This window comes from Lagenorhynchus albirostris, chromosome 21, assembly GCF_949774975.1.
Source record: "Lagenorhynchus albirostris chromosome 21, mLagAlb1.1, whole genome shotgun sequence".
In the NCBI taxonomy this organism is placed as follows: Eukaryota; Metazoa; Chordata; class Mammalia; order Artiodactyla; family Delphinidae; genus Lagenorhynchus; species Lagenorhynchus albirostris.
Window position 1 is genome coordinate 21,075,732 of NC_083115.1, and position 20,433 is coordinate 21,096,164.

The 20,433-nt window shown below is 38.5% G+C and overlaps 1 protein-coding gene across 3 annotated transcripts; it reads right to left on the reverse strand.

The window, feature by feature from the left end:
* Window positions 1-669: 669 nt before the first annotated feature.
* On the reverse strand, window positions 670-10,774 carry TLR3 (toll like receptor 3). 3 transcript variants are annotated; one of them, XM_060136251.1, is made up of 5 exons: window positions 10,675-10,774; window positions 8,144-8,591; window positions 6,202-6,393; window positions 2,120-3,972; window positions 670-1,888 (listed from the first exon to the last, which is right to left on the reverse strand). In XM_060136251.1, exons 2-5 carry the CDS (start codon window positions 8,585-8,587, stop codon window positions 1,660-1,662), a joined length of 2,718 nt encoding a protein of 905 aa, XP_059992234.1. In that variant the 5' UTR covers window positions 8,588-8,591; window positions 10,675-10,774; the 3' UTR covers window positions 670-1,659. The 3 variants fall into 3 exon arrangements, with proteins under 3 accessions (XP_059992234.1, XP_059992233.1, XP_059992232.1); XM_060136250.1 differs by having other exon boundaries at window positions 8,144-8,595; window positions 10,675-10,766; XM_060136249.1 differs by having other exon boundaries at window positions 8,144-8,595; window positions 10,685-10,754.
* Between the last annotated feature and the right edge of the window lie 9,659 nt (window positions 10,775-20,433).

Below are 20,433 nucleotides of genomic sequence, written 5' to 3' on the forward strand. Positions count from 1 at the left end.
GGCCACCCCTTGTATAGCCTAACCTCATAAATATTAAGCAACTTCTAAAAAAATGACATATGAGCTCAATTTAAATTGTGCGCATGTAATCAACTACCTCATAAACAAATAAACCAGAGAAAGAAAGCAAAATTACTTCCTGCTCTGCTTTCCACGAACCGACAATATATTGATAAATTCATAATAATAATAATAGATTTAAAAATATTTCAGTGAGGTTGAGAATATTGATAGATAACATACAAAGTGCATCAAGAAAAAACTAGTTGTGATTTTTATTTTATGATGCCAAAATAAAACAGGATTATTTCACAGTTAGAAAATAAATCTTAACCAAAAAAACTATAAAACACATGTCTCAAGTGTGAGGGTGGTGTATAATAAGAGACTGAAAATGAGTTCTCCGTATATTCATGTTGTTGTAGAGTCCTTCAGAACCGGCAGTACAGCGGGTATTACGTTTTTTTAGGATTATGTGAACTTAGCCTTGAGAATACGGAATTATTTAAATCAAAGTTCCAAAGTGTGACATCTCAAATGCTCCCTAAATTCAGCAGACAAATGCATGCTTCAAGTATAGAAATTATCTCAACATGATCATTTCAACTCTCCTTTATATTTGAATACCAGAACTATAAAGGTTTTAAAAAGCTATTCATGTCTATTTCCAATAATCAGACTCTTTTTATTGTAAAATGAAAATAAAACTTAAAATAATCATAAGGACTAATTTACACACAGCATACTTTTTTATGGTATAATAATATACTCGATGGAAAGGTATTATACCAGGATCATCATCAGTAATGATTTGGGAATAGTTAAGATTTTGTTTATCACTGTAATTTTCAAGATCAAGCTGTCGAAAAAATCCCAGTGGAACCACGTGATTTGGCCAGGGCCATGTCCTGAGTCTGTGACCAGGGGAAGACAGTATTTTGTTTCCACAAAGCCAATCTACGAATTAACCTTTAGGAAATAAGCCTTCCTGCAATACTTCTAAGTAAAAGAATAGTGTCTTCTGATGCCTCATATAGCAGAATTCCAAATATCAGGAACCATAAGTATTTATTAAAATATTTATTTATTAAGTAATCGAAATGAAGTGCAAACGTTTTCTGTCCTGGGTATGTATATTGAAATGGTATTTAACATTTAACAAAATCAACACTGTGACAGGCGCCACTAAAATACAATGCTTTTCAGTTGAAAAACTGCTGTAATTCAGCTTTTAAAAATATGGCTGTATATTTCACTCTTTCACAATTGAAGCAGCATGGTACCCATAAAAGTTATATTTTATTCTGAGTGCATCCAGAAAAAAAAACCCAAATATAATGATCACAGACACTCATATACCTCTAACTTTTCTTTAAATGAGGAATACTTGAAAACTTTGTTTGATAGGCCTCAGTAACCCAACCGTGTATTCATTAGTAAAGGATATTCTTACCTGTTCATTTTGGGTAAAATTAACTCGATTGGTAATGAAGGGCCTGAAATAGGGAGATATATCTCCATAGAAGAGAGATACTTGTGGTATTCTTATTTATAAATATGAATGAACAGATTTACATTCTTGTCAAGTAAAACGTAAGTTTACCATGGGCCTTTTTTAAATTAGGAAAGTTACTCCTTTAATTTAGTCTTTAAATAAATTTAATGTACTGAATTTCTGGAACCAAGTGCTACTTGCAATTTATGATGAAAGGCATTTACCCGTTCTTTCTGAACCGGCCAGTTCAAGATGCAGTGCGATTTAAACATCCCTCTTCGCAAACAGAGCGCATGATTCAGTTTATAATCCGGAATATCCTCAAGAAAGATCAATATAATGGAATCCAGATTTTGTTCAATAGCTTGCTGAACTGCGTGGTGCACCTTGAATCTAAGTTAAAAAAAATAACTGAATTAAGGTATATATCAATATACAGTTTTTAACAGCCCAAAGCTCTAAAATTAACATTTCCCTTGTAATTAACTTTAATCTGTCACTAAAAATCAGGTTACGTTTCTTCTTAATTTTATTTTTAAAATACTTTGAGTTGTGAGTAATAATGTTAGTAATATTTAAAAGCTCAATTTAAAAACGAGAATATATTTCAGAGTGTTCACCTACCTTTTGCATAATGGATCTTTCAGTAGATTCTGTGTTATAACAAAAATAATTTTTCTGCTCCTTCTGATGCTATTAACAATTGCTTCAAGTTCAAGGACACCTGCGTCAAAATCCCTTTCTTCCAGACAAAATCTGAGTGTATGATCTTCTTCTTCCATTGGGGAGAAGTGTTCCCAGACCCAATCCCTATCCTTATAGGCATGAATTATATATGCCGCATATTCAAACTGTTCTGGCTGTCTGTCTATTTCTTTGAAACCAAGAACTCGATGCACTGAAACATTCCAATAAAAAGATATCTTCCAGCCTTCAAAATGGATGAGGAGTACAATAAGGATAAAAATCAATAGGATACTGGTATTTATCATGAAAAGGAGTTCAAATGGGGCACTGTCTTTGCAGGGTGATATATCAAAAAGCATCACTGGGAAACCATGATATTGAGGTGGAGTGTTGCAGAGGTAACGGCTTGATAGTTCAGAGATGTTGGTATGGGTATTATTAATCCAAGTAACAAACCAGGCAATGCTTTCACATGTACAATCGAATGGATTAAAGCTCATATCTAAATTACTCAGGTTCTTGAATGCTGGCCCAAAAACGTTCTTTTCAACAGATGTTATGAGATTCTTCTGAAGGCTTAATGACTTTAGCGACACTTGATTATCAAAGACAGATGGTGTAAGGATATTTAAATTATTCAATCCTAAATCGATGCTCTTCAATTCACGTAAGTCCTTGAAGACTTCTGCTGGGACCTCATCAAAGCCGTTAGACTCTAAGTTAAGGATGTGGAGGTGAGAAAGACCCTTCAGAAAATGAATAGGACCGCCAGGGTTTGCATGCTTCCAGAGGCGAGCTAAGTTGTTATGCTGCAAATCCAGAATTTCTAGTTTCTCAAGACCCTTCAACAGTTCATCATTTATGTTGGCTATGTTGTTGTTGCTTAGATCCAGAATGGTCAGGTTAGGAAGAGGGTGAAAAGGTGAAGGGGAGCTATTCACATTTTTAAGGGCCACCCTTCGGAGCATCAGTCGTTGAAGGCTTGGAACCAAGGCAAAAGAGTTGCTAGTCAGCTCTAGGTATTTGTTGTAGGAAAGGTAGATTTCAATAATATTTTCTAGACCTCTCCATTCCTGGCCTGTGAGTTCTTGCCCAATTTCATTAAGGCCAAGGTCAAGTACATTTAGGTGGCCCAACCAAGAAAAAGTACCACTCTCTATTTTTGAGATTTTATTTTTGGTTAGGTTGAGTATGAGCAGAGGAGAACCAGCAAGTGATGAAAACGTTTCATTTGTTAAAGTTTGCAAACTTGAGAAGGAGTTGGATAGACTTAAACATCTCAGCCTTGTCAATCCCGTGAAAGTATTGCTTTTTATGCCTGGAAAGGTGTTATCTTCCATATTGAGATACTCCAAAACTTTTAGCCACTGAAAGGAAAAATCATCAATCTTGGGAAGTGAAGCCAGGGAAATGCTTTGTTTAGTAAAAGATCGTCTCAAATTCAGGTATCTCACGTTGGAAAGCCCATAAAAAGAGCGAGAAGACAGATGTTGTATATTATTATACTCCAGAAAGAGGTATTCTAGATGTGGAAGCCACGCAAAGGAATCATTACCAATCACACTTAGGCTGTTATGGGAAAGGTCGAGCACTGTGAGATTTGTCTGCTTCAGCCCAGCAAAAGTCGTGTTGCTGGTTGTGTACAGCTGGTTGTTGCTCAGGGACAGATTCTGAATGCTTGTGTTTGATAATTCCAAGCAGAGCTCTTCTATGAGACTGGGGCTCAGTTTGGCATTGTTCAGAGAGAAGCCAAATAATTTTCCAATTGCATGAAAACACCCTGGAGAGAACTAAGAGTGGGACGGAAAAAGAGGTTAATAACCAAAACACAAAGAGTCTGTGTGACCCTTGAAAAGCAGGCATATTCTCTACTCAATCCCCTTTCCTCTTTCACCACCTTCTCCGGGTTTTCTCTCCATCCCTCTGTCTCCCAGCTCCTTCCTCTGTACCATCACCCACCTCCCGCTCCAGCCCTTGCCTCCCCTGGTCACTGGTAACTCAGCATCCGTGTATCAGCTTAGCTGCCACTTCTTCAGAGGGTCTTCCCTGATCTCCCAGGCTGAGTTAAGTCTCCTGGTACTTTTACTTCATCGCACTGAGTTACTGTAATTACTAACACACTGAGTTACTGTAATTACATCACACTGAGTTACTGTAATTAATAACCTATTTGTAAAGTCACCTCTGGGGCAGATCCTGTTTCCCTCTTCGTGACCACTGCTCTCAGTGAACATTCTGGAACGAATGGGTGGATTTTACTATGAAACACTGACATGCATTTTCCTTTCTATGACTCTGAGCTCCAGCGATCCTCTCTGTCTTCCCACCAAGGTTTTCTCCTGACTATTTCATTACCGTGTTTCCAGCTCCCTTCCGCTCTGCCCCCCAGTCCCTCACTAGAAGCCTTGGCTGCTATGAGACTCAGCGCTGGAGCAAGAGAGCAAGAGGCAAGAGGGAGGGGATCCAAAGAGGATAGAGGTCAAGTGTCCTGGGAGAGCAAAGAGGCTCTGATTTCTACTGTGTCACTTGTGAGATGTTAGGGCCAATGGATGACATGAGAGAAATGTGGAAGAAAGTGAGTAAATATACAAAGCAGGAAATGATTAGATTAATTATGGTAAATCTATAGGATAGGATTATTTTGCAGTCACTAAAATTAAGCTTGTGAATACTTCTTAATGACATGGAGGATATTCATGTTATGATATTACTTTTAAAAGGCAGGATACACCATCATTCTCAGAGAGGCAGCACAGCACAGCTGCTAAGAGCGTGGGGCCCTGGTCTAACACTGCCAGAAACCCAGCTCTGTCACCAGTCCATCACCTGTGAGGCTATGGACAGGTTCCTTAATCTTTCTTCATCTCAATTTACTCTTGTGTAAAACGATGATAAGCGTAAGTTGGTTACAGGACTAGACAAAATGGTATTAAAAAAGAACTTGTCACAGTGTTGGCCACACAGTTAAGTACTCTATGAATTTCAGGTGCTGTTGTTTTTTCTTTTATTACATGGAGAAAAGCTGGAGACAAACATACCCAAATGTTAACATTGGTTGTCCTGAGACTATGAGCTTTTGGATAATTTTTATTTTTCTCCTCATTACTTATATATTTTACATTTATTTATATATTTCTACAATAAATGTTCTAAACAACAAAAAAATGCTGTTCAAAAATGAACCTGAGTAGCTTGCATAAAATATTTAATTATTATTTCAGGATAATTTCATTCACAGTCTATTTTTTAATCTGAAAATTAATATAGCTTTAAAAATCTGGTTTTGTTTAGGATTCCAAATATTCTTATTCTTGGCTTGTAAAGGAATAAAATACAGACACACCTGTATGCAAAACTAATGAATAAATTGAAGATCACAGACCCAAAAAGAGAAGGTTAGGTTTACTCCATTATATAGGAAGGTGCTTGTAAAAATATAATGCTAGTTATTGTTTATCGAGCATTACCTATAATGCCAGGCACTGTGCTAAATTCTTTGCCACATAAGCCTATGGGGAAGTGTTATTATTATACCAATTTTAAAACTAGAGAACTGAAGCAGAGAGAACTTGAATAACTTGCCCGATTGCACAGTTATTAACAGACAAAGGCCACATAGGGAGTCAGCTAACCCAACTCTAAAGCCTGTGCTCTTAACCATCATACTATTTTAATTCTTCCAGGGATTTTGCACAAGAGATAGTATTATTTCCACTTTACAGGCAAGGAAACTAGACCCAGAGAGGTTAAGTCCCCAAGGCCAAAGTCCTGGTCTGTAATGGATCATGGATTTTAACCCACTTCTGTTTGACAGCAGAGCTCCAGCTCCAAATTGCTACCAAACTCCCTTTCTTGCGAGGATGACATCAATGGCCCTAAGCAGTAAGTGTGAAGGATTTCTAGAAGATGTGACAAAGGTTATCACCTCTTTCTCCATCTCTACCTTTAGATTCTTACCCACGTGACACAATTAGGGACTGCCCACACTTAAAAGTACAACACAAAATTTTTTATCTTACCTCTTTTATTTGATTTGATGACAACTCTAATCTTTTTAAAGAAGAGTTGCCAAGGAAATCAAGTTCTTCACGTCTTAGTGCAGAAATTTTATTATTTGATAGTAGAAGCTCTTGGAGGTTTTCCAGTTGCAGCTGAGTTCCTAATTTAGTAGATGATAAACCATTATGAGCTAGGTCTAATTTGATTAAATTCTGAGGGGAAAAAATATGTATGTAAGTTACAGTCTTGCCATGAAAAAATAGTTATTTTAAATGTACATGAATCTTAGAAATAACTGGACAGCAAAATGTCACATCTTTATTATTCTATAGAAAACTGACAGTAGGAGTAATAAAAAAATCTTGGTTGTGATCGAAAATACCATTGCTACAAAGACTAATTTCTTTTTTTTTTTTTTTTTTTTTTTTGCAGTACGCGGGCCTCTCACTGTTGTGGCCTCTCCCGTTGTGGGGCACAGGCTCCGGATGCGTAGGCTCAGCGGCCATGGTTCACGGGCCCAGCCGCTCCGCGGCATGTGGGATCTTCCCGGACCGGGGCACGAACCCATGTCCCCTGCATCGGCAAGCGGATTCTCAACCACTGCGCCACCAGGGAAGCCCCAAAGACTAATTTCTTAATTCAAAGAATCACTTTATTTCTCTTACCAAAATAAAATGACTTCAGCTTACTTATTCGTGATGTAAGGAATATTCATAATAAGCATTTTTATTTACTTATTTATTTATAATAAGCATTTCTTTATGATGTAAGAAATATTCATGTGGCTTATCAAACATAGTGTCATGCATCAACCTTGAAACTAAACAACAAAAAAAATGATGAAGAAATATTTTCTTAAGAAGCATGAGGAGAATGTTGCTGTTCATGAAATTTTTAAAAGATTTTCATGTTGAGAAAGATCTGTAGTTATGTAAATTTTGCATCATGACTAGTACAGAATATTATTATTTTGTTTTGTCTGTGCTGTAGGATGTTTTGTCACTTTGTGCTACCTTTGAACATGTAAACTTCCACTCAGGTAAAATGTAAGGAAAAACTGATACATGTTAGGGCAATATCTTATGTAATGTCTATCAAAGAGCTTAAGACTTCTATTTATGTTTTAAAAATAAGAATAACATTTTGCCGGCAATTAACCGGATTTTGAGGTCTTTGTGCCCAAAGACATCATTTCATCTACATCAGAATCTAAGAGGGCACAAGAAAGAATTTCAAATCCCTAGCTAGCAAGCAAATCATTTTATAAATGTCTCTAAGAATATTTAAATTTATATATTATTCTTGGTATTTGAGGTCGAGGAATGCTCAGTTTTTTATAAGCCCACAAAATGAAGAAAACAGAGTTCTGAAAATAGCTTTGATATAAGAAAAGCACTTAATAATTGCCTCAGATTTAAAGACACCAGCATATTTTTTCACAGATTTAAATTCAAGCAAAGTACTGACAAGAAAAAGGTGGTAGCTACTGAAAAGCAATACTGTAGAAGATTTCTTAAATCAAAAGTATGTAATTTTTAGCTGAACAGTTGGCTTTATCATGCCTCAAATTGTTAATTTTATTTAAATTAGAATTTGGACTCGACATATGTTTTCATTATTGCAGGTACTAAATCAGCAGTGTGGAGAGTTTATTTGCCATTCTTCATGGGATATGCTGATTCCTCTCTGGTCTCTACCTCTTGAATCTAAGTTCTATTTCTAGTGGAAGGATGCAAGAGAGGAGAGTTCTTTAAAATTACAGTATTTGCTCTCTTGAAAATATTTCCAATCATAATGGCCATATTTGTGTGTGGAGCCCTCCTACCCATTTGGGTAGATCAGATTTCTTATTCTTCACCTTGATATTTAGACATGAAGTCTAAAGATGCACAAATGACTTGAAAACAATATTCAATAACATATTTTTCATTTCTTACATGGAAATATTCATTTCCATCTTACCTTCAGGCTTTTAAAGGGATTACTTTGAATTTTCTGGATTGAGTTGGACATTAGATGGAGTTCAGTCAAATTCATGCAGAAGATAAAGGTTTTATCAGAAAGCTGAGATAGCTCATTGTGTTGGAGGTTCAAAATTTCCAACAAAGGGAGACTTTGGCACAGTTCTGGCTCCAGCTTTGAGATGGTGTTAAATCCTCCATCCAAGATAGTAAGTTGGCTATATCTTGTAAAATTGGCAGGTGGTAATCTTCTGAGTTGATTATGGGTAAGATTCAACACTGTTATGTTTGTTGGGAGGTCATCAGGTATTTGAGTCAACTTCAGATGACTGCAGTCAGCTATTTCATGTCTAACAGTACATTTGTTGGTAGAAGATGTACACAGTATCCAGAAGGGCAACAGTCCCAAAAAGGAGTAGATACGATAAAGCAAATCCCTGCTCATGATTCTGCCTTATAAAAGAAAAACAGCAAAGTAATGGGCAGCATTAATAACATGCGCTTCCATATACATTGGTTTATTACTTGCAATATATGTAACAAATGTGACTATATATGTAATATATGTAACAAATGTGATCTCATTACTCGTAACATTTATGATATACAAGTACGTATTATACAAGTAATACATCAAATGGAAATAATTCAATCAGCACAAAAAAGGATCAAAAAACAAACTCGCTTCTCGCTTTTCACCTCCACCCCAGCTGCAACGTTCCAAGGTAAACCTCTTGACTGTTTCTACTTTTAATTCTCATGGTCACTTCCACAAACCTAAATAATATGCTTGTGTTTCTACTTCTTCATTTCTGGACCTTAAGTAGATTCTTCCTACCGAAAAGATGAGGAACTTAATTATACTATTTCCTCATCCTCTTCACGTTTTTCCTTAGTTAGTTTAAAATTTCATTTCATCTACTGTTACAATTAGATTGTAACAATCTATTGTTACAACCTATTGTTAATCTATTGTTCTTTATAGTTCTAAAGCCCATTCTGAAAACTCTTTCCAGTACCATAAGGGCACTACCTCTATTTACCAACTCACAGGCATAGTCCCCGAAATATATTCCCCTCCTTTGCCTAGGTGACATTTAACTCTTCTGGAAGGGCTGTAGCTAGAAGTAAGAATTACTGAGAAGGATTAAGCCATTTACAAAACATGTAAGGACTGAAAGACATTCCCAGATATGAGATACACTTCACCTGATGGAAGAGACTCACCAAATGCCAGGCAGGATGAGTGAAAAAGGAAAAAGACACAGACTCTTTTGAAACGTCAGAATAGTGATCATCCACCAGAAAAATCCTAAAACCTTTTAAGGAGAACATATGCTCAATTACTTCCAGGGGAAAGAGATCCTGATTCCACAAAACTTTCCATCAGCAACATAAGCCACTAGAAAACAATAGTGCTAAGCTTTCAAAACGTGCAGGGGGAATAATTTTGAACCCCACATTTCATATGAGGCTGAACAATTAAAGATAAGGGGAAGAAGCGTTTTGAGATGTGCACAGACTCAGTAAGTTTATAAGTAGACAATCGGCATGAAAAAGTTATTCTAGAATGTGCTACAGTAAAACAAACAAAAAAAGCGAGAGAATGAAATTAGAGTGAAGAGTTGATGTTTCATGAGACGTAACAGAAACAAAGGAAGTTAAAAAGAGATGAAAAGTAGATTCACTGGGCCTTGCAATTTTGGAAAACCGAGGACTACACATTTCTTTGTCCAAGTAAAAGACAATATTGCATCATGTTTGGGACCTGGCGTCTGCCGCCAGGGTGCTTAATCATTATTTGCAGTTTGGCTTGTACAGTTTGGTTTGTAAATTCACAATATTTTTTCCCCTAAGTTTATGCAGGCGCATCTACCTGCAGACACGCACTAACACATAATCCTACTGTAAGGTTGGGAGCCAACTTCCTGAAACCAGTACCACCCGAGGCCGACCAGCCCGTGTTTGCTCATTTCTGACCTTCCTACACATCTGAAGATCTTTCCATGTCTCATCTTCTTCCGTTTTCCTTTATGAGGCCAGAGAAAGCCATTTTCTTACTCCTAGGAATACCTGAAGTGTTTTCTCCTTGTCAAGCACGTTATAAAATGCCAGCCCCTGTCTCCTCTCCAGCCAAGAAAACTGAGAGGAGATAAACTCTTTAAAGCTCACAGGGCTCTGCATCCTTAAGACAAAGATGTGATTTTAAAAAAAGGCTATTGCCCGATGATTTCCATCGCATCCCTAATGTGCTTTCCCAGTTACAGAACACTACAAAGGAAAAAAAAAAATACTGCATAAAACGTTTTATCATGTTAATGAGAAACTGTTGCTGTTCCTTGTCTTCTGAGTTGTGATACAAGTCTCCTCACACCTATATTCTCTCCTCTTTTTCTACTCTCCATGTTGAATGATTCCGACTCGATCTCAAGCACCAGACCCAAGAAAGATCAAAGAATGCTAAAGCCAACAAGCATTCTAGCTGTACCCAACATGAGAGATCCTATCCCAGGAAGAATTTAAAATACGCACCTTCACTTACTCTGATGGCAGCTGACCGTTCCTTTTTTCATTAGTTCAAATCCAGTCGTTTTCATCTGGGAAGTGAGGAAGTTTGCTGCAATCTGGAAAGTGAAACTAAAGTTTAAAAAAAAAACACCTTCTTTTCTCCTTGGTACATTCTAAGAAGGGCAAATGAAAAAAATCACAATCTCAGCAAGAGGTATTTTAAATTGTTTCTTAAAAATGTCTTGTTTTTTCTTCTTCTGTACAGTCCCTTGGGTTTTATTAAGAGGGTCACAGATTTAGCAACAGAGAAAGTTGAAAGAATCAAGCCCTCGCCCATTGATGTGGGCAGGGCTCTAGAGGTTAATGAATATCTAACAGAGAGCGAATTCCTCTATTTTTTTTTTAAAAAACCAAAGCCTGATTCATGGCTGTCAGAATCGGTTAGAGGGACAGAAAAAAAACTCAGTCCCTAATCAAAGCTAAGCACTTTCACTTCTCTTATCTCACTTTATCTTCTTAGCAACTTTGTAAGACAAATAATGCAGAAATTAACCTTTTGATCAAAGAGACCAAGTTTCACAGCAGAGAAAGAGCTTGGCCTTGGAGCCGGCCAGGAGCTAACACATGCTGCTCCACTTTACGTGGTCAGAATCTGTTAGGGAACAAATTGATAAGCCTGGAGAAAGTTCAGATTCACTATTTAGTTATCAATTAGCTTTACTGACTTCAACTAGTGTAAGGAACATGCTTGTCAAAAAAGTAACACATTTTCATTGTTGATATAACATCATAGGATAACTATAATGTTATACAGTAAAATATAACAATTGGCAGGAACTGCAGAGATCACTGAATCCAGCTCCCTTGTTTGAGAAGTGAGGAAAACGAAACAGACCTAGGCGAGGGATTTGCCTGAGGACATACCGCAAGTCGCCTTAATGCTTTATACAAGTCAAGTAAGAAAACAGCCTGGAACAGTTGAAACATGTCACTAGCTTGACTTGACTGCAGAATTGAGAGCAAGAAGTTAGCTGGTATCAGGGTGCAAAATGCCCTTTCCTGGGCTCCAGCCTTAGCTGGACCACCTTGTGGTTACCCTTTTCTGATGCTGCCGTCACATCTAGGACATAATGGCATAAGCAGGCAAACGACTGTCCCCCACATCTACCCACTGGGATGTGCAGTAAAACGTTACTACTATTCAAAAGGTTTCTTCTCTGTGAGTACCTGAAGGCAGGACAGGGTGTGCTCTTTGTGTGTGACTCTCCGGCCAGTTTTCCACAGTAGGCTGTCACTTTGGGCTCCAGTGAACCAGGCTGCTATTCAGTATTCAGACCCTTGTGTGGTCTCCACATTGACCCTGGACTTGACCACGTGACTAGCTTTGGCCAACGGGATATTAGTAGCATGCAGCAAGCCAAGGCCGGATAAGTATTTGCATATTAGAACTGTCCCTCTTCCTCTCAAAACCCAGCCGCTGTGTGGTGAGATGCCCAGCCTAGACTTGTGCAAGGCAACACGGAGGAGAACCGAGGGTCTAGCCAATAGCTCCAACTGAGCACCCAGAAGACAGCCATTGAGTAAGCCATATTGGGAGTGGATTTTCCAATCCCAGTTGAGTCACCCCAGCTGATATCCCATGGAGCAGAGATGAGCTGTCCCCACAAGTCCTGCCGAAATTCCAGAGGAGTAAACAAAAAAATGACTCAAGTTTTAAACCAAAAAATTTTGGAGTGATGTGTTAGGTATCATCAGATAAATGAAATTCATTCCCCCCACAACCCTACACACCCATCTCTTATGCCTTAGGACTTCTTGTAAATATCAGGTTTTCCATAATGTTGGTTGAACTAAAGAATGGCTTCCAAAAAATAATTTTTATTGGTAGTCTCATAATGCAATAATCAGTTTAGGCATAATACCAGTTCTCATCCAGATATTAATAGTCCTCAATTCATGTTGGCTCTAAATACAACACAGGTCAGTTTCTCTCCAGTGTATATTTCTTAATTATGCATTAACTTATTTAGCTATTATGGTGGTAGGTGCTACAGTGAAAAAGTTTATTTTTCCCTTTTTAAGAGAATTAAATCAAAACTATGATATATGTCCATAAGTGAACTCGAAACAACAAGAACAAAGAAAGAAAGAAACAAACAAACAAACAAAACAGAAACAGACTCATAGATACAGAGAACAAACTGGTGGTTGCCAGACGGGGGAAGGCGGGAGAACAGATGAAGTAGGTGAAGCGGATGAAGAAGTACAAACTTCCAGCTACAAAATAAATAAGTCACCGGTGTGTAATGTACAGCATAAAGAATATAGTCAATAATCTTGGAACAAGTTTGCATGGTGACAGATGGTAACTAGACTTATTGTGGTGATCATAATGTATAAAAATATCGAATCACTATGTTGTACCCCTGAAACTAATATAATACTGTATGTTAACTATGATTCCAAAACAGACAAAAACTTCCCATGGGTTTACAATGTGATGAGTATATTATGGACCTAGATAAACAGCTACATTTCCCTCAGAGCATCAGATAGACCGTCATTTTGAACTGTGCTGACCCGTCTCCCTTCACAGCCACCCTTCAGAAAGGACATGGTTCTGCTCTGAACTGTCTGAAATTCCAGAAGCCATCTCTTTTTCTTTTTTCTTTGTGAACTCTTTCTCTAAAGTAAAGGTGCAGTTCCTCTTGCCAGTGTCATTTCCATTTCTGCTCACTGAGCTTCAGCTGGTTTAAATTAAGTTCGTTGTCAACCAGACAACAAACTCAGCAAGAACTTTAATGAGAAGAAATAACACTGTGCCCCTCCTGTTACTCTCACTCATGTCCACTGAGCAGGACTGAACTTGAACTTCCCCTCTGAAAAAGAAACCAACATTTGACATACAGAGCTTCTAGCTTAATTTGAGCTTTTCCTTATTTTTTTGTAATTTTATGTGGTAGATGAAAAGTGGTGATATCTTCCTCTCTCTTGTAAATCTGGGAGGTGGGTTCGTGTGAATGGGTCTCACTCTCCTTCACTGACAGTCTCAGGATATGGTGAAGGTCTCTTCAAACTCTATGCCTTAAATTTGATATTCATTTATTAATATGAAAAATAAAATTCCAGGTCCAGTGGTTAACACTCCACACTTCCACTGCAGGAAGCATGGGTTCGATCGTCGGTCAGGGAGCTAAGATCCTGCATGCCGTGTGGCATGACAAAAAATAAACAAAATAGAATAAAATAAAATTCCAGACCAAACTTCACTAGCATCTTACTTTCTTTCTATTTATTTATTTACTTTCAACTTGGACATTTTCCCAGTATTTATTATGAGTAAATTGGCCTCCTGGAATTGTTCTACAGAGTCATGATTAAATAAATAACCCTGTGGTGATACCCCTGTCTATGTGAGGAGCAGCTTGATTTCAAATCAAAATCTGCTGCAAAGACCATTTGCCCTTGTTATTCTTACTTTTTTCCCTTTCTTTTAAATTAGAGTATAGTTGATATACAATATGATATCATCCTACACTTTAAATATCCTAATTAAATTTGAATGAACTGATGCCTACTGGGCATCCAGTGAATGGAATCATAAATGTCAAACAAAGCCATTAACAATCACACTTAACACAAAGAAGTTCAAAGTATCAAAAGCAACTAATAGGGCTTCCCTGGTGGCGCAGTGGTTGAGAGTCCGCCTGCCGATGCAGGGGACACGGGTTTGTGCCCCAGTCCGGGAAGATCCCACATGCCGCGAAGCGGCTAGGCCCGTGAGCCATGGCCGCTGAGCCTGCACGTCCGGAGCCTGTGCTCTGCCACGGGAGAGGCCGCAACAGTGAGAGGCCCACGTACCACACATACACACACAAAAGCAACTAATAACTTACTGTAATCAGATTAAACTGGTCATTGGTGACAGTTTAATGCTCATGCAGGTCGATCTCCATTTTATAACGCAAATTTTGAATCAACACAGAAAATTAAAGAGAGTGTCCAGTGTTGAAAAGGATAGGCAGTTGCTTTTGAACATGCTTCTTGCTTTCTCCTAACAGGAAGCTGTATCTGTATCTGGGATGATTTATAATAAGAATATGAGAACTGGTCCTTAAAAAATGAGAAGTAAAAGTGGAAGGAAGGTGGGGAGGGGGAGGTTTACTAGGCTAAAAATTTGGAGAAAAAGTACACAAACCTAGTGAAATTCAGAAAGCTGTAAGCTAGAGTTTACAGCCTATATAAAATGTTAATCTTATTCTTTACTTTACCTAGAAATAGGCCTATATAAGAGTTGAATGTACACTTTAACATCAATACCATTTCAAAAGAAATGGTAACATTTCTTTCTGTTTAAATTACCTGTGGTACAGTGGCCTGGAGTGTGAAATGCCCACAAGGGAAATGAGTAAGTTCTTTAAGAAGAGGAGCTGACTGACTCCTGGCCAGGGCCTCGAAACTGGGTCAAGAGAGCATTTTTTAAAGCTATATTACAATTGACCCCTTGATGTCTTGACATTAGTTTTGAGTTCAGTTTTTGGGGGATATTTGAGGGCCCTAAATACAATAATAGAGGAGACTTCTAGAGATTGGGCATAATTTGCCCTAAACTGAATAGAAAACAATTTATCATGAGAGTAGAAAGGAAGAAAAGAAGTACAAGAAAGAAATCAAAGAGGAAATAAAAAAATACCTAGAAACAAATGACAATGAAAACACGACAACCCAAAACCTATGGGATTCAGCAAAAGCAGTTCTAAGAGGGAAGTTTATAGCAATACAAGCCCACCTTAAGAAACAAGAAACATCTCAAATAAACAACCTAACCTTACACCTAAAGCAATTAGAGAAAGAAGAACAAACCCCCCCCAAAGTTAGCAGAAGGAAAGAGATCATAAAGATCAGATCAGAAATAAAGGAAAAAGAAATGAAGGAAACAATAGCAAAGATCAATAAAACAAAAAGCTGATTCTTTGAGAAGATAAACAAAATTGATAAACCATTAGCCAGACTCATCAAGAAAAAAAGGGAGAAGACTCAAATCAACAGAATTAGAAATCCAAAAGGAGAAGTAACAACTGACACTGCAGAAATACAAAGGATCATGAGAGATTACTACAAGCAACTCTATGCCAATAAAATGGACAACCTGGAAAAAATGGACACATTCTTAGAAAAGCACAACCTTCCAAGACTGAACCAGGAAGAAATAGAAAATGTAAACGGACCAATCACAAGCACTGAAATTGAAACTGTGGTTAAAAATCTTCCAAAAAACAAAAGCCCAGGACCAGATGGCTTCTCAGGCAAATTCTATCAAACATTTAGAGAAGAGCTAACACCTATCCTTCTCAAACTCTTCCAAAATATAGCAGAGGGAGGAACACTCCTCAACTCATTCTATGAGGCCACCATCACCCTGATACCAAAACCAGACAAAGATGTCACAAAGAAAGAAAACTATAGGCCAATATCACTGATGAACATAGATGCAAAAATCCTCAACAAAATACTAGTGAACAGAATCCAGCAGCTCATTAAAAGGATCATACACCATGATCAAGTGGGGTTTATCCCAGGAATGCAAGGATTCTTCAATGTACGCAAATCAATTGATGTGATACACCATGTTAACAAGTTGAAGGAGAAAAACCATATGATCATCTCAATAGATGCAGAAAAAGCTTTCCACAAAATTCAATACCCATTTATAATAAAAACCCTCCAGACAGTAGGCATAGAGGGAACTTACCTCAACATAATAAGGGCCATATATGACAAACCCACAGCCAACATTGTTCTCAGTGGTGAACAACTGAAACCATTTCCACTAAGATCAGGAACAAGACAAGGTTGCCCACTCTCACCATTATTATTCAACATAGTTTGGGAAGTTTTACCCACAGCAATCAGAGAAGAAAAAGAAATAAAAGGAATACAAATCAGAAAAGAAGAAGAAAAGCTGTCACTGTTTGCAGATGACATGATACTATGCATAGAGAATCCTAAAGACTCTACCAGAAAACTACTAGAACTAATCAATGAATTTGGTAAAGTAGCAGGATACAAAATTAATGCACAGAAATCTCTTGCATTCCTATACACTGATGATGAAAAATCCGAAAGAGAAATTAAGGAAACATTCCCATTCACTATTGCAACAAAAAGAATAAAATACCTAGGAATAAACCCACCTAAGGAGACAAAAGACCTGTATGCATAAAGCTATAATACACTGATGAAAGAAATTAAAGGTGATACAAACAGATGGAGAGATATACCATGTTCTTGGATTGGAAGAATCAACATCATGAAAATGACTATACTACCCAAAGCAATCTACAGATTCAATGCAATTCCTATCAAACTACCAATGGCATTTTTCACAGAACTAGAACAAAAATTTCACAAATTGTATGGAAACACAAAAGACCCCGAAGAGCCAAAGCAATCTTGAGAAAGAAAAACAGAGCTGGAGGAATCAGGGTCCCGGACTTCAGACTATACTGCAAAGCTACAGTAATCAAGACAGTATGGTACTGGCACAAAAACAGAAATATAGATCAATGGAACAGGATAGAAAGCCCAGAGATAGACCCACGCACATATGGTCACCTTATCTTTGATAAAGGAGGCAAGAATATACAATGGAGAAAAGACAGCCTCTTCAGTAAGTGGTGCTGGGAAAATTGGACAGCTACATGTAAAAGAATGAAATTAGAACACTCCCTAACACCATACACAAAAATAAACTCCAAATGGATTAAAGAACTAAATGTAAGGCCAGACACTATAAAACTCTTAGAGGACGGCTTCCCTGGTGGCGCAGTGGTTGAGAGTCCGCCTGCTGATGCAGGGGACACAGGTTCGTGCCCCGGTCCGGGAAGATCCCACATGCCGCGGGGCAGCTAGGCCCATGAGCCATGGCCGCTGAGCCTGCGCGTCTGGAGCCGGTGCTCCACAACGGGAGAGGCCACAAGAGTGAGAGGCCCGCGTACCAGAAAAAAAAACCAAAAAACAAAAAACCTCTTAGACGAAAACATAGGCAGAACACTCTATGGCATAAATCACAGCAAGATCCTTTTTGACCCACCTCCTAGAGAAATGGAAATAGAAACAAAAATAAACAAATGGGACCTAATGAAACTTAAAAGCTTTTGCACAGCAAAGGAAACCATAAACAAGACGAAAAGACAACCCTCAGAATGGGAGAAAATATTTGCAAATGAAGCAACTGGCAAAGGACTAATCTCCAAAATTTACAAGCAGCTCATGCAGCTCAATATCAAAAAAACCAAACAACCCAATCGAAAAATGGGCAGAAGACCTAAATAGACATTTCTCCAAAGAAGATATACAGAGTGCCAACAAACACATGAAAGGATGCTCAACATCACTAATCATTAGAGAAACGCAACTCAAAACTACAATGAGATATGCCCTCACACCAGTCAGAATGGCCATCATCAAAAAATCTACAAACAATAAATGCTGGAGAGGGTGTGGAGAAAAGGGGACTCTCTTGCACTGTTGGTGGGAATGTAAATTGATATAGCCACTATGGAGAACAGTATGGAGGTTCCTTAAAAAACTAAAAATAGGACTACCATACCACCCAGCAATCCCACTCCTGGGCATATACCCTGAGAAAACCATCATTCAAAAAGAGTCATGTACCACAATGTTCATTGCAGCTCTATTTACAATAGCCAGGACATGGAAGCAACCCAAGTGTCCATCGACAGATGAATGGATAAAGAAGATGTGGCACATATATATAATGGAATATTACTCAGCCGTAAAAAGAAACGAAATTGAGTTACTTGTAGTGAGGTGGATGGACCTAGAGTCTGTCATACAGAGTGAAGTAAGACAGAAAGAGAAAAACAAATACCGTATGTTAACACATATATATGGAATCTAAAGAAAAAAAATGGTTACGAAGAACCTAGGGGCAGGACAGCAATAAAGATGTAAATGTAGAGAATGGACTTGAGGATACTGGGAGGGGGGAGTGTAAGCTGGGATGAAGAGATAGAGTGGCATGGACTTATACTACCAAAATAGATAGCTAGTGGGAAGCAGCCGCATAGCACAGGGAGATCAGCTCAGTGCTTTGTGACCACCTAGAGGGCTGGGATAGGGAGGGTGGGAGGGAGGGAGACGCAAGAGGGAGGAGATATGGGGATACATGTATATATATATAGCTGATTCACTTTGTTATACAGCAGCAACTAACACAACATTGTAAAGCAATTATACTCCAATAAAGATGTTAACACAAATAAAAGAAAAAAAAAGAAAAGAAGTACAAAGAGTCTTGGTGGCCAGCCCATCAGCAAGTTCCTCATTTATATGGTATCAGCCAAGAAAACAGAACTGCAATTTCTGGAGTCTCTAAAAATATCTTGGTGGAGTTAAAGAGTGTGTTAAAATATGAGTTGTAATTTTTGTGACAATAATATCTTGGTGTATTTCTTTGGTCAAGTTGGGAGGTCTGGCAGTTACATTGCTGGAAGGTATAAATTAATCATTTAGGAAGGTATATGTAAAGGTTAATGTATTTGTTTATAACCAAAGGGAAGGGGTGTTCAGAATGCAGAGTGGGGGGTCGTGGTGGAAAGCTGGGGGAGGGAGTAAGAGAAGGCACTGGAAAGTGGGAGACCTCTCCCCAGGAAGTCGAGGGTTGGACTAATAATTTTCATTTATATTTAGAATGGCACAGTTAGTAGTAACCTTGATAAGTTTTCCCTTTAGGCATGGGAGTGTAGGGGTTTTGGCAGCGAGCAAGGTGTGTACGAGGATCATGCAGTGAGCAGACAGTGAGCTCAGGAACTGTAATAGGATCCCTAGTATCAGAGGAAGAAAGCAATCCATGTCCCATGTCCAATTTGTGGGCACCTTAGCCACGGCAATGATCTGAGAGCCCGGGATGAAGTTATATCTGTCGTAGAGAGCAATGTTATTTTTAGCAGCAGGCTCCTGGGCCAGGGCAATGCTGTCTTGGATGTGGGACCAGGATATCCTTCCCACATGGACACCCACTTGGGTTGATGTAGGTCATGTCTTTGTGACCATATGGTATCATAACAAGGTTGAGCCCCTCATAGAATCTGAAGGCAATGTTGGGCCTGGGAGCTTGTAGATATCTTTTAAATCAAGGGGGCTCTCTGGGTGCATCACAGCTAGCAAAAGTGATGCCAGTATTGGTGATCTTTTGTAATTGGACCAAAGCTTCGGAACCCAACTGGCAATTGCACGATTACTATCCTAATTAAGGGTGGCTGGATCTAAAAGCTCCCAATAATCCAAGGTTTTGCCCAGACAGATGATGAGAGACTTTACTGCAAATAGGACTTAAATCCAACGGCCTGATTTGGATGCATGTGGTCAACAGGGTGTCAGGTGTTCGGCAACTGAAGTATCCTTGTCTGATGCTGGAGCTTCAGCATTCGTGTGTTGGCAGGTGCTCTAATGTAGCCAAAGACGAGGTGCCCTCTGCCTCCGTTGTCAGTTCGGTTGGTGATGGGCAAGCTAGTGAGGTCTTTGGGCTAAACTGGATGGCAAGGGGCCATCAGAATTCATCACGTATGGTTGAAACAAGGGCTTACTTGGAAGGCTTACGCCTCCAGATCGCAAACTAATGAAAACTCTGAGACCAGTTGTTACAAGACCAACAGCCAACCAGATGGTGTGCAGCTGCACTCGACAGTCTTCTGTTGCCTGGTGGATTTCCCCTGGCAAATGTTCTTACCAAAGAGGGTTTTTCTATTTGTATTATTA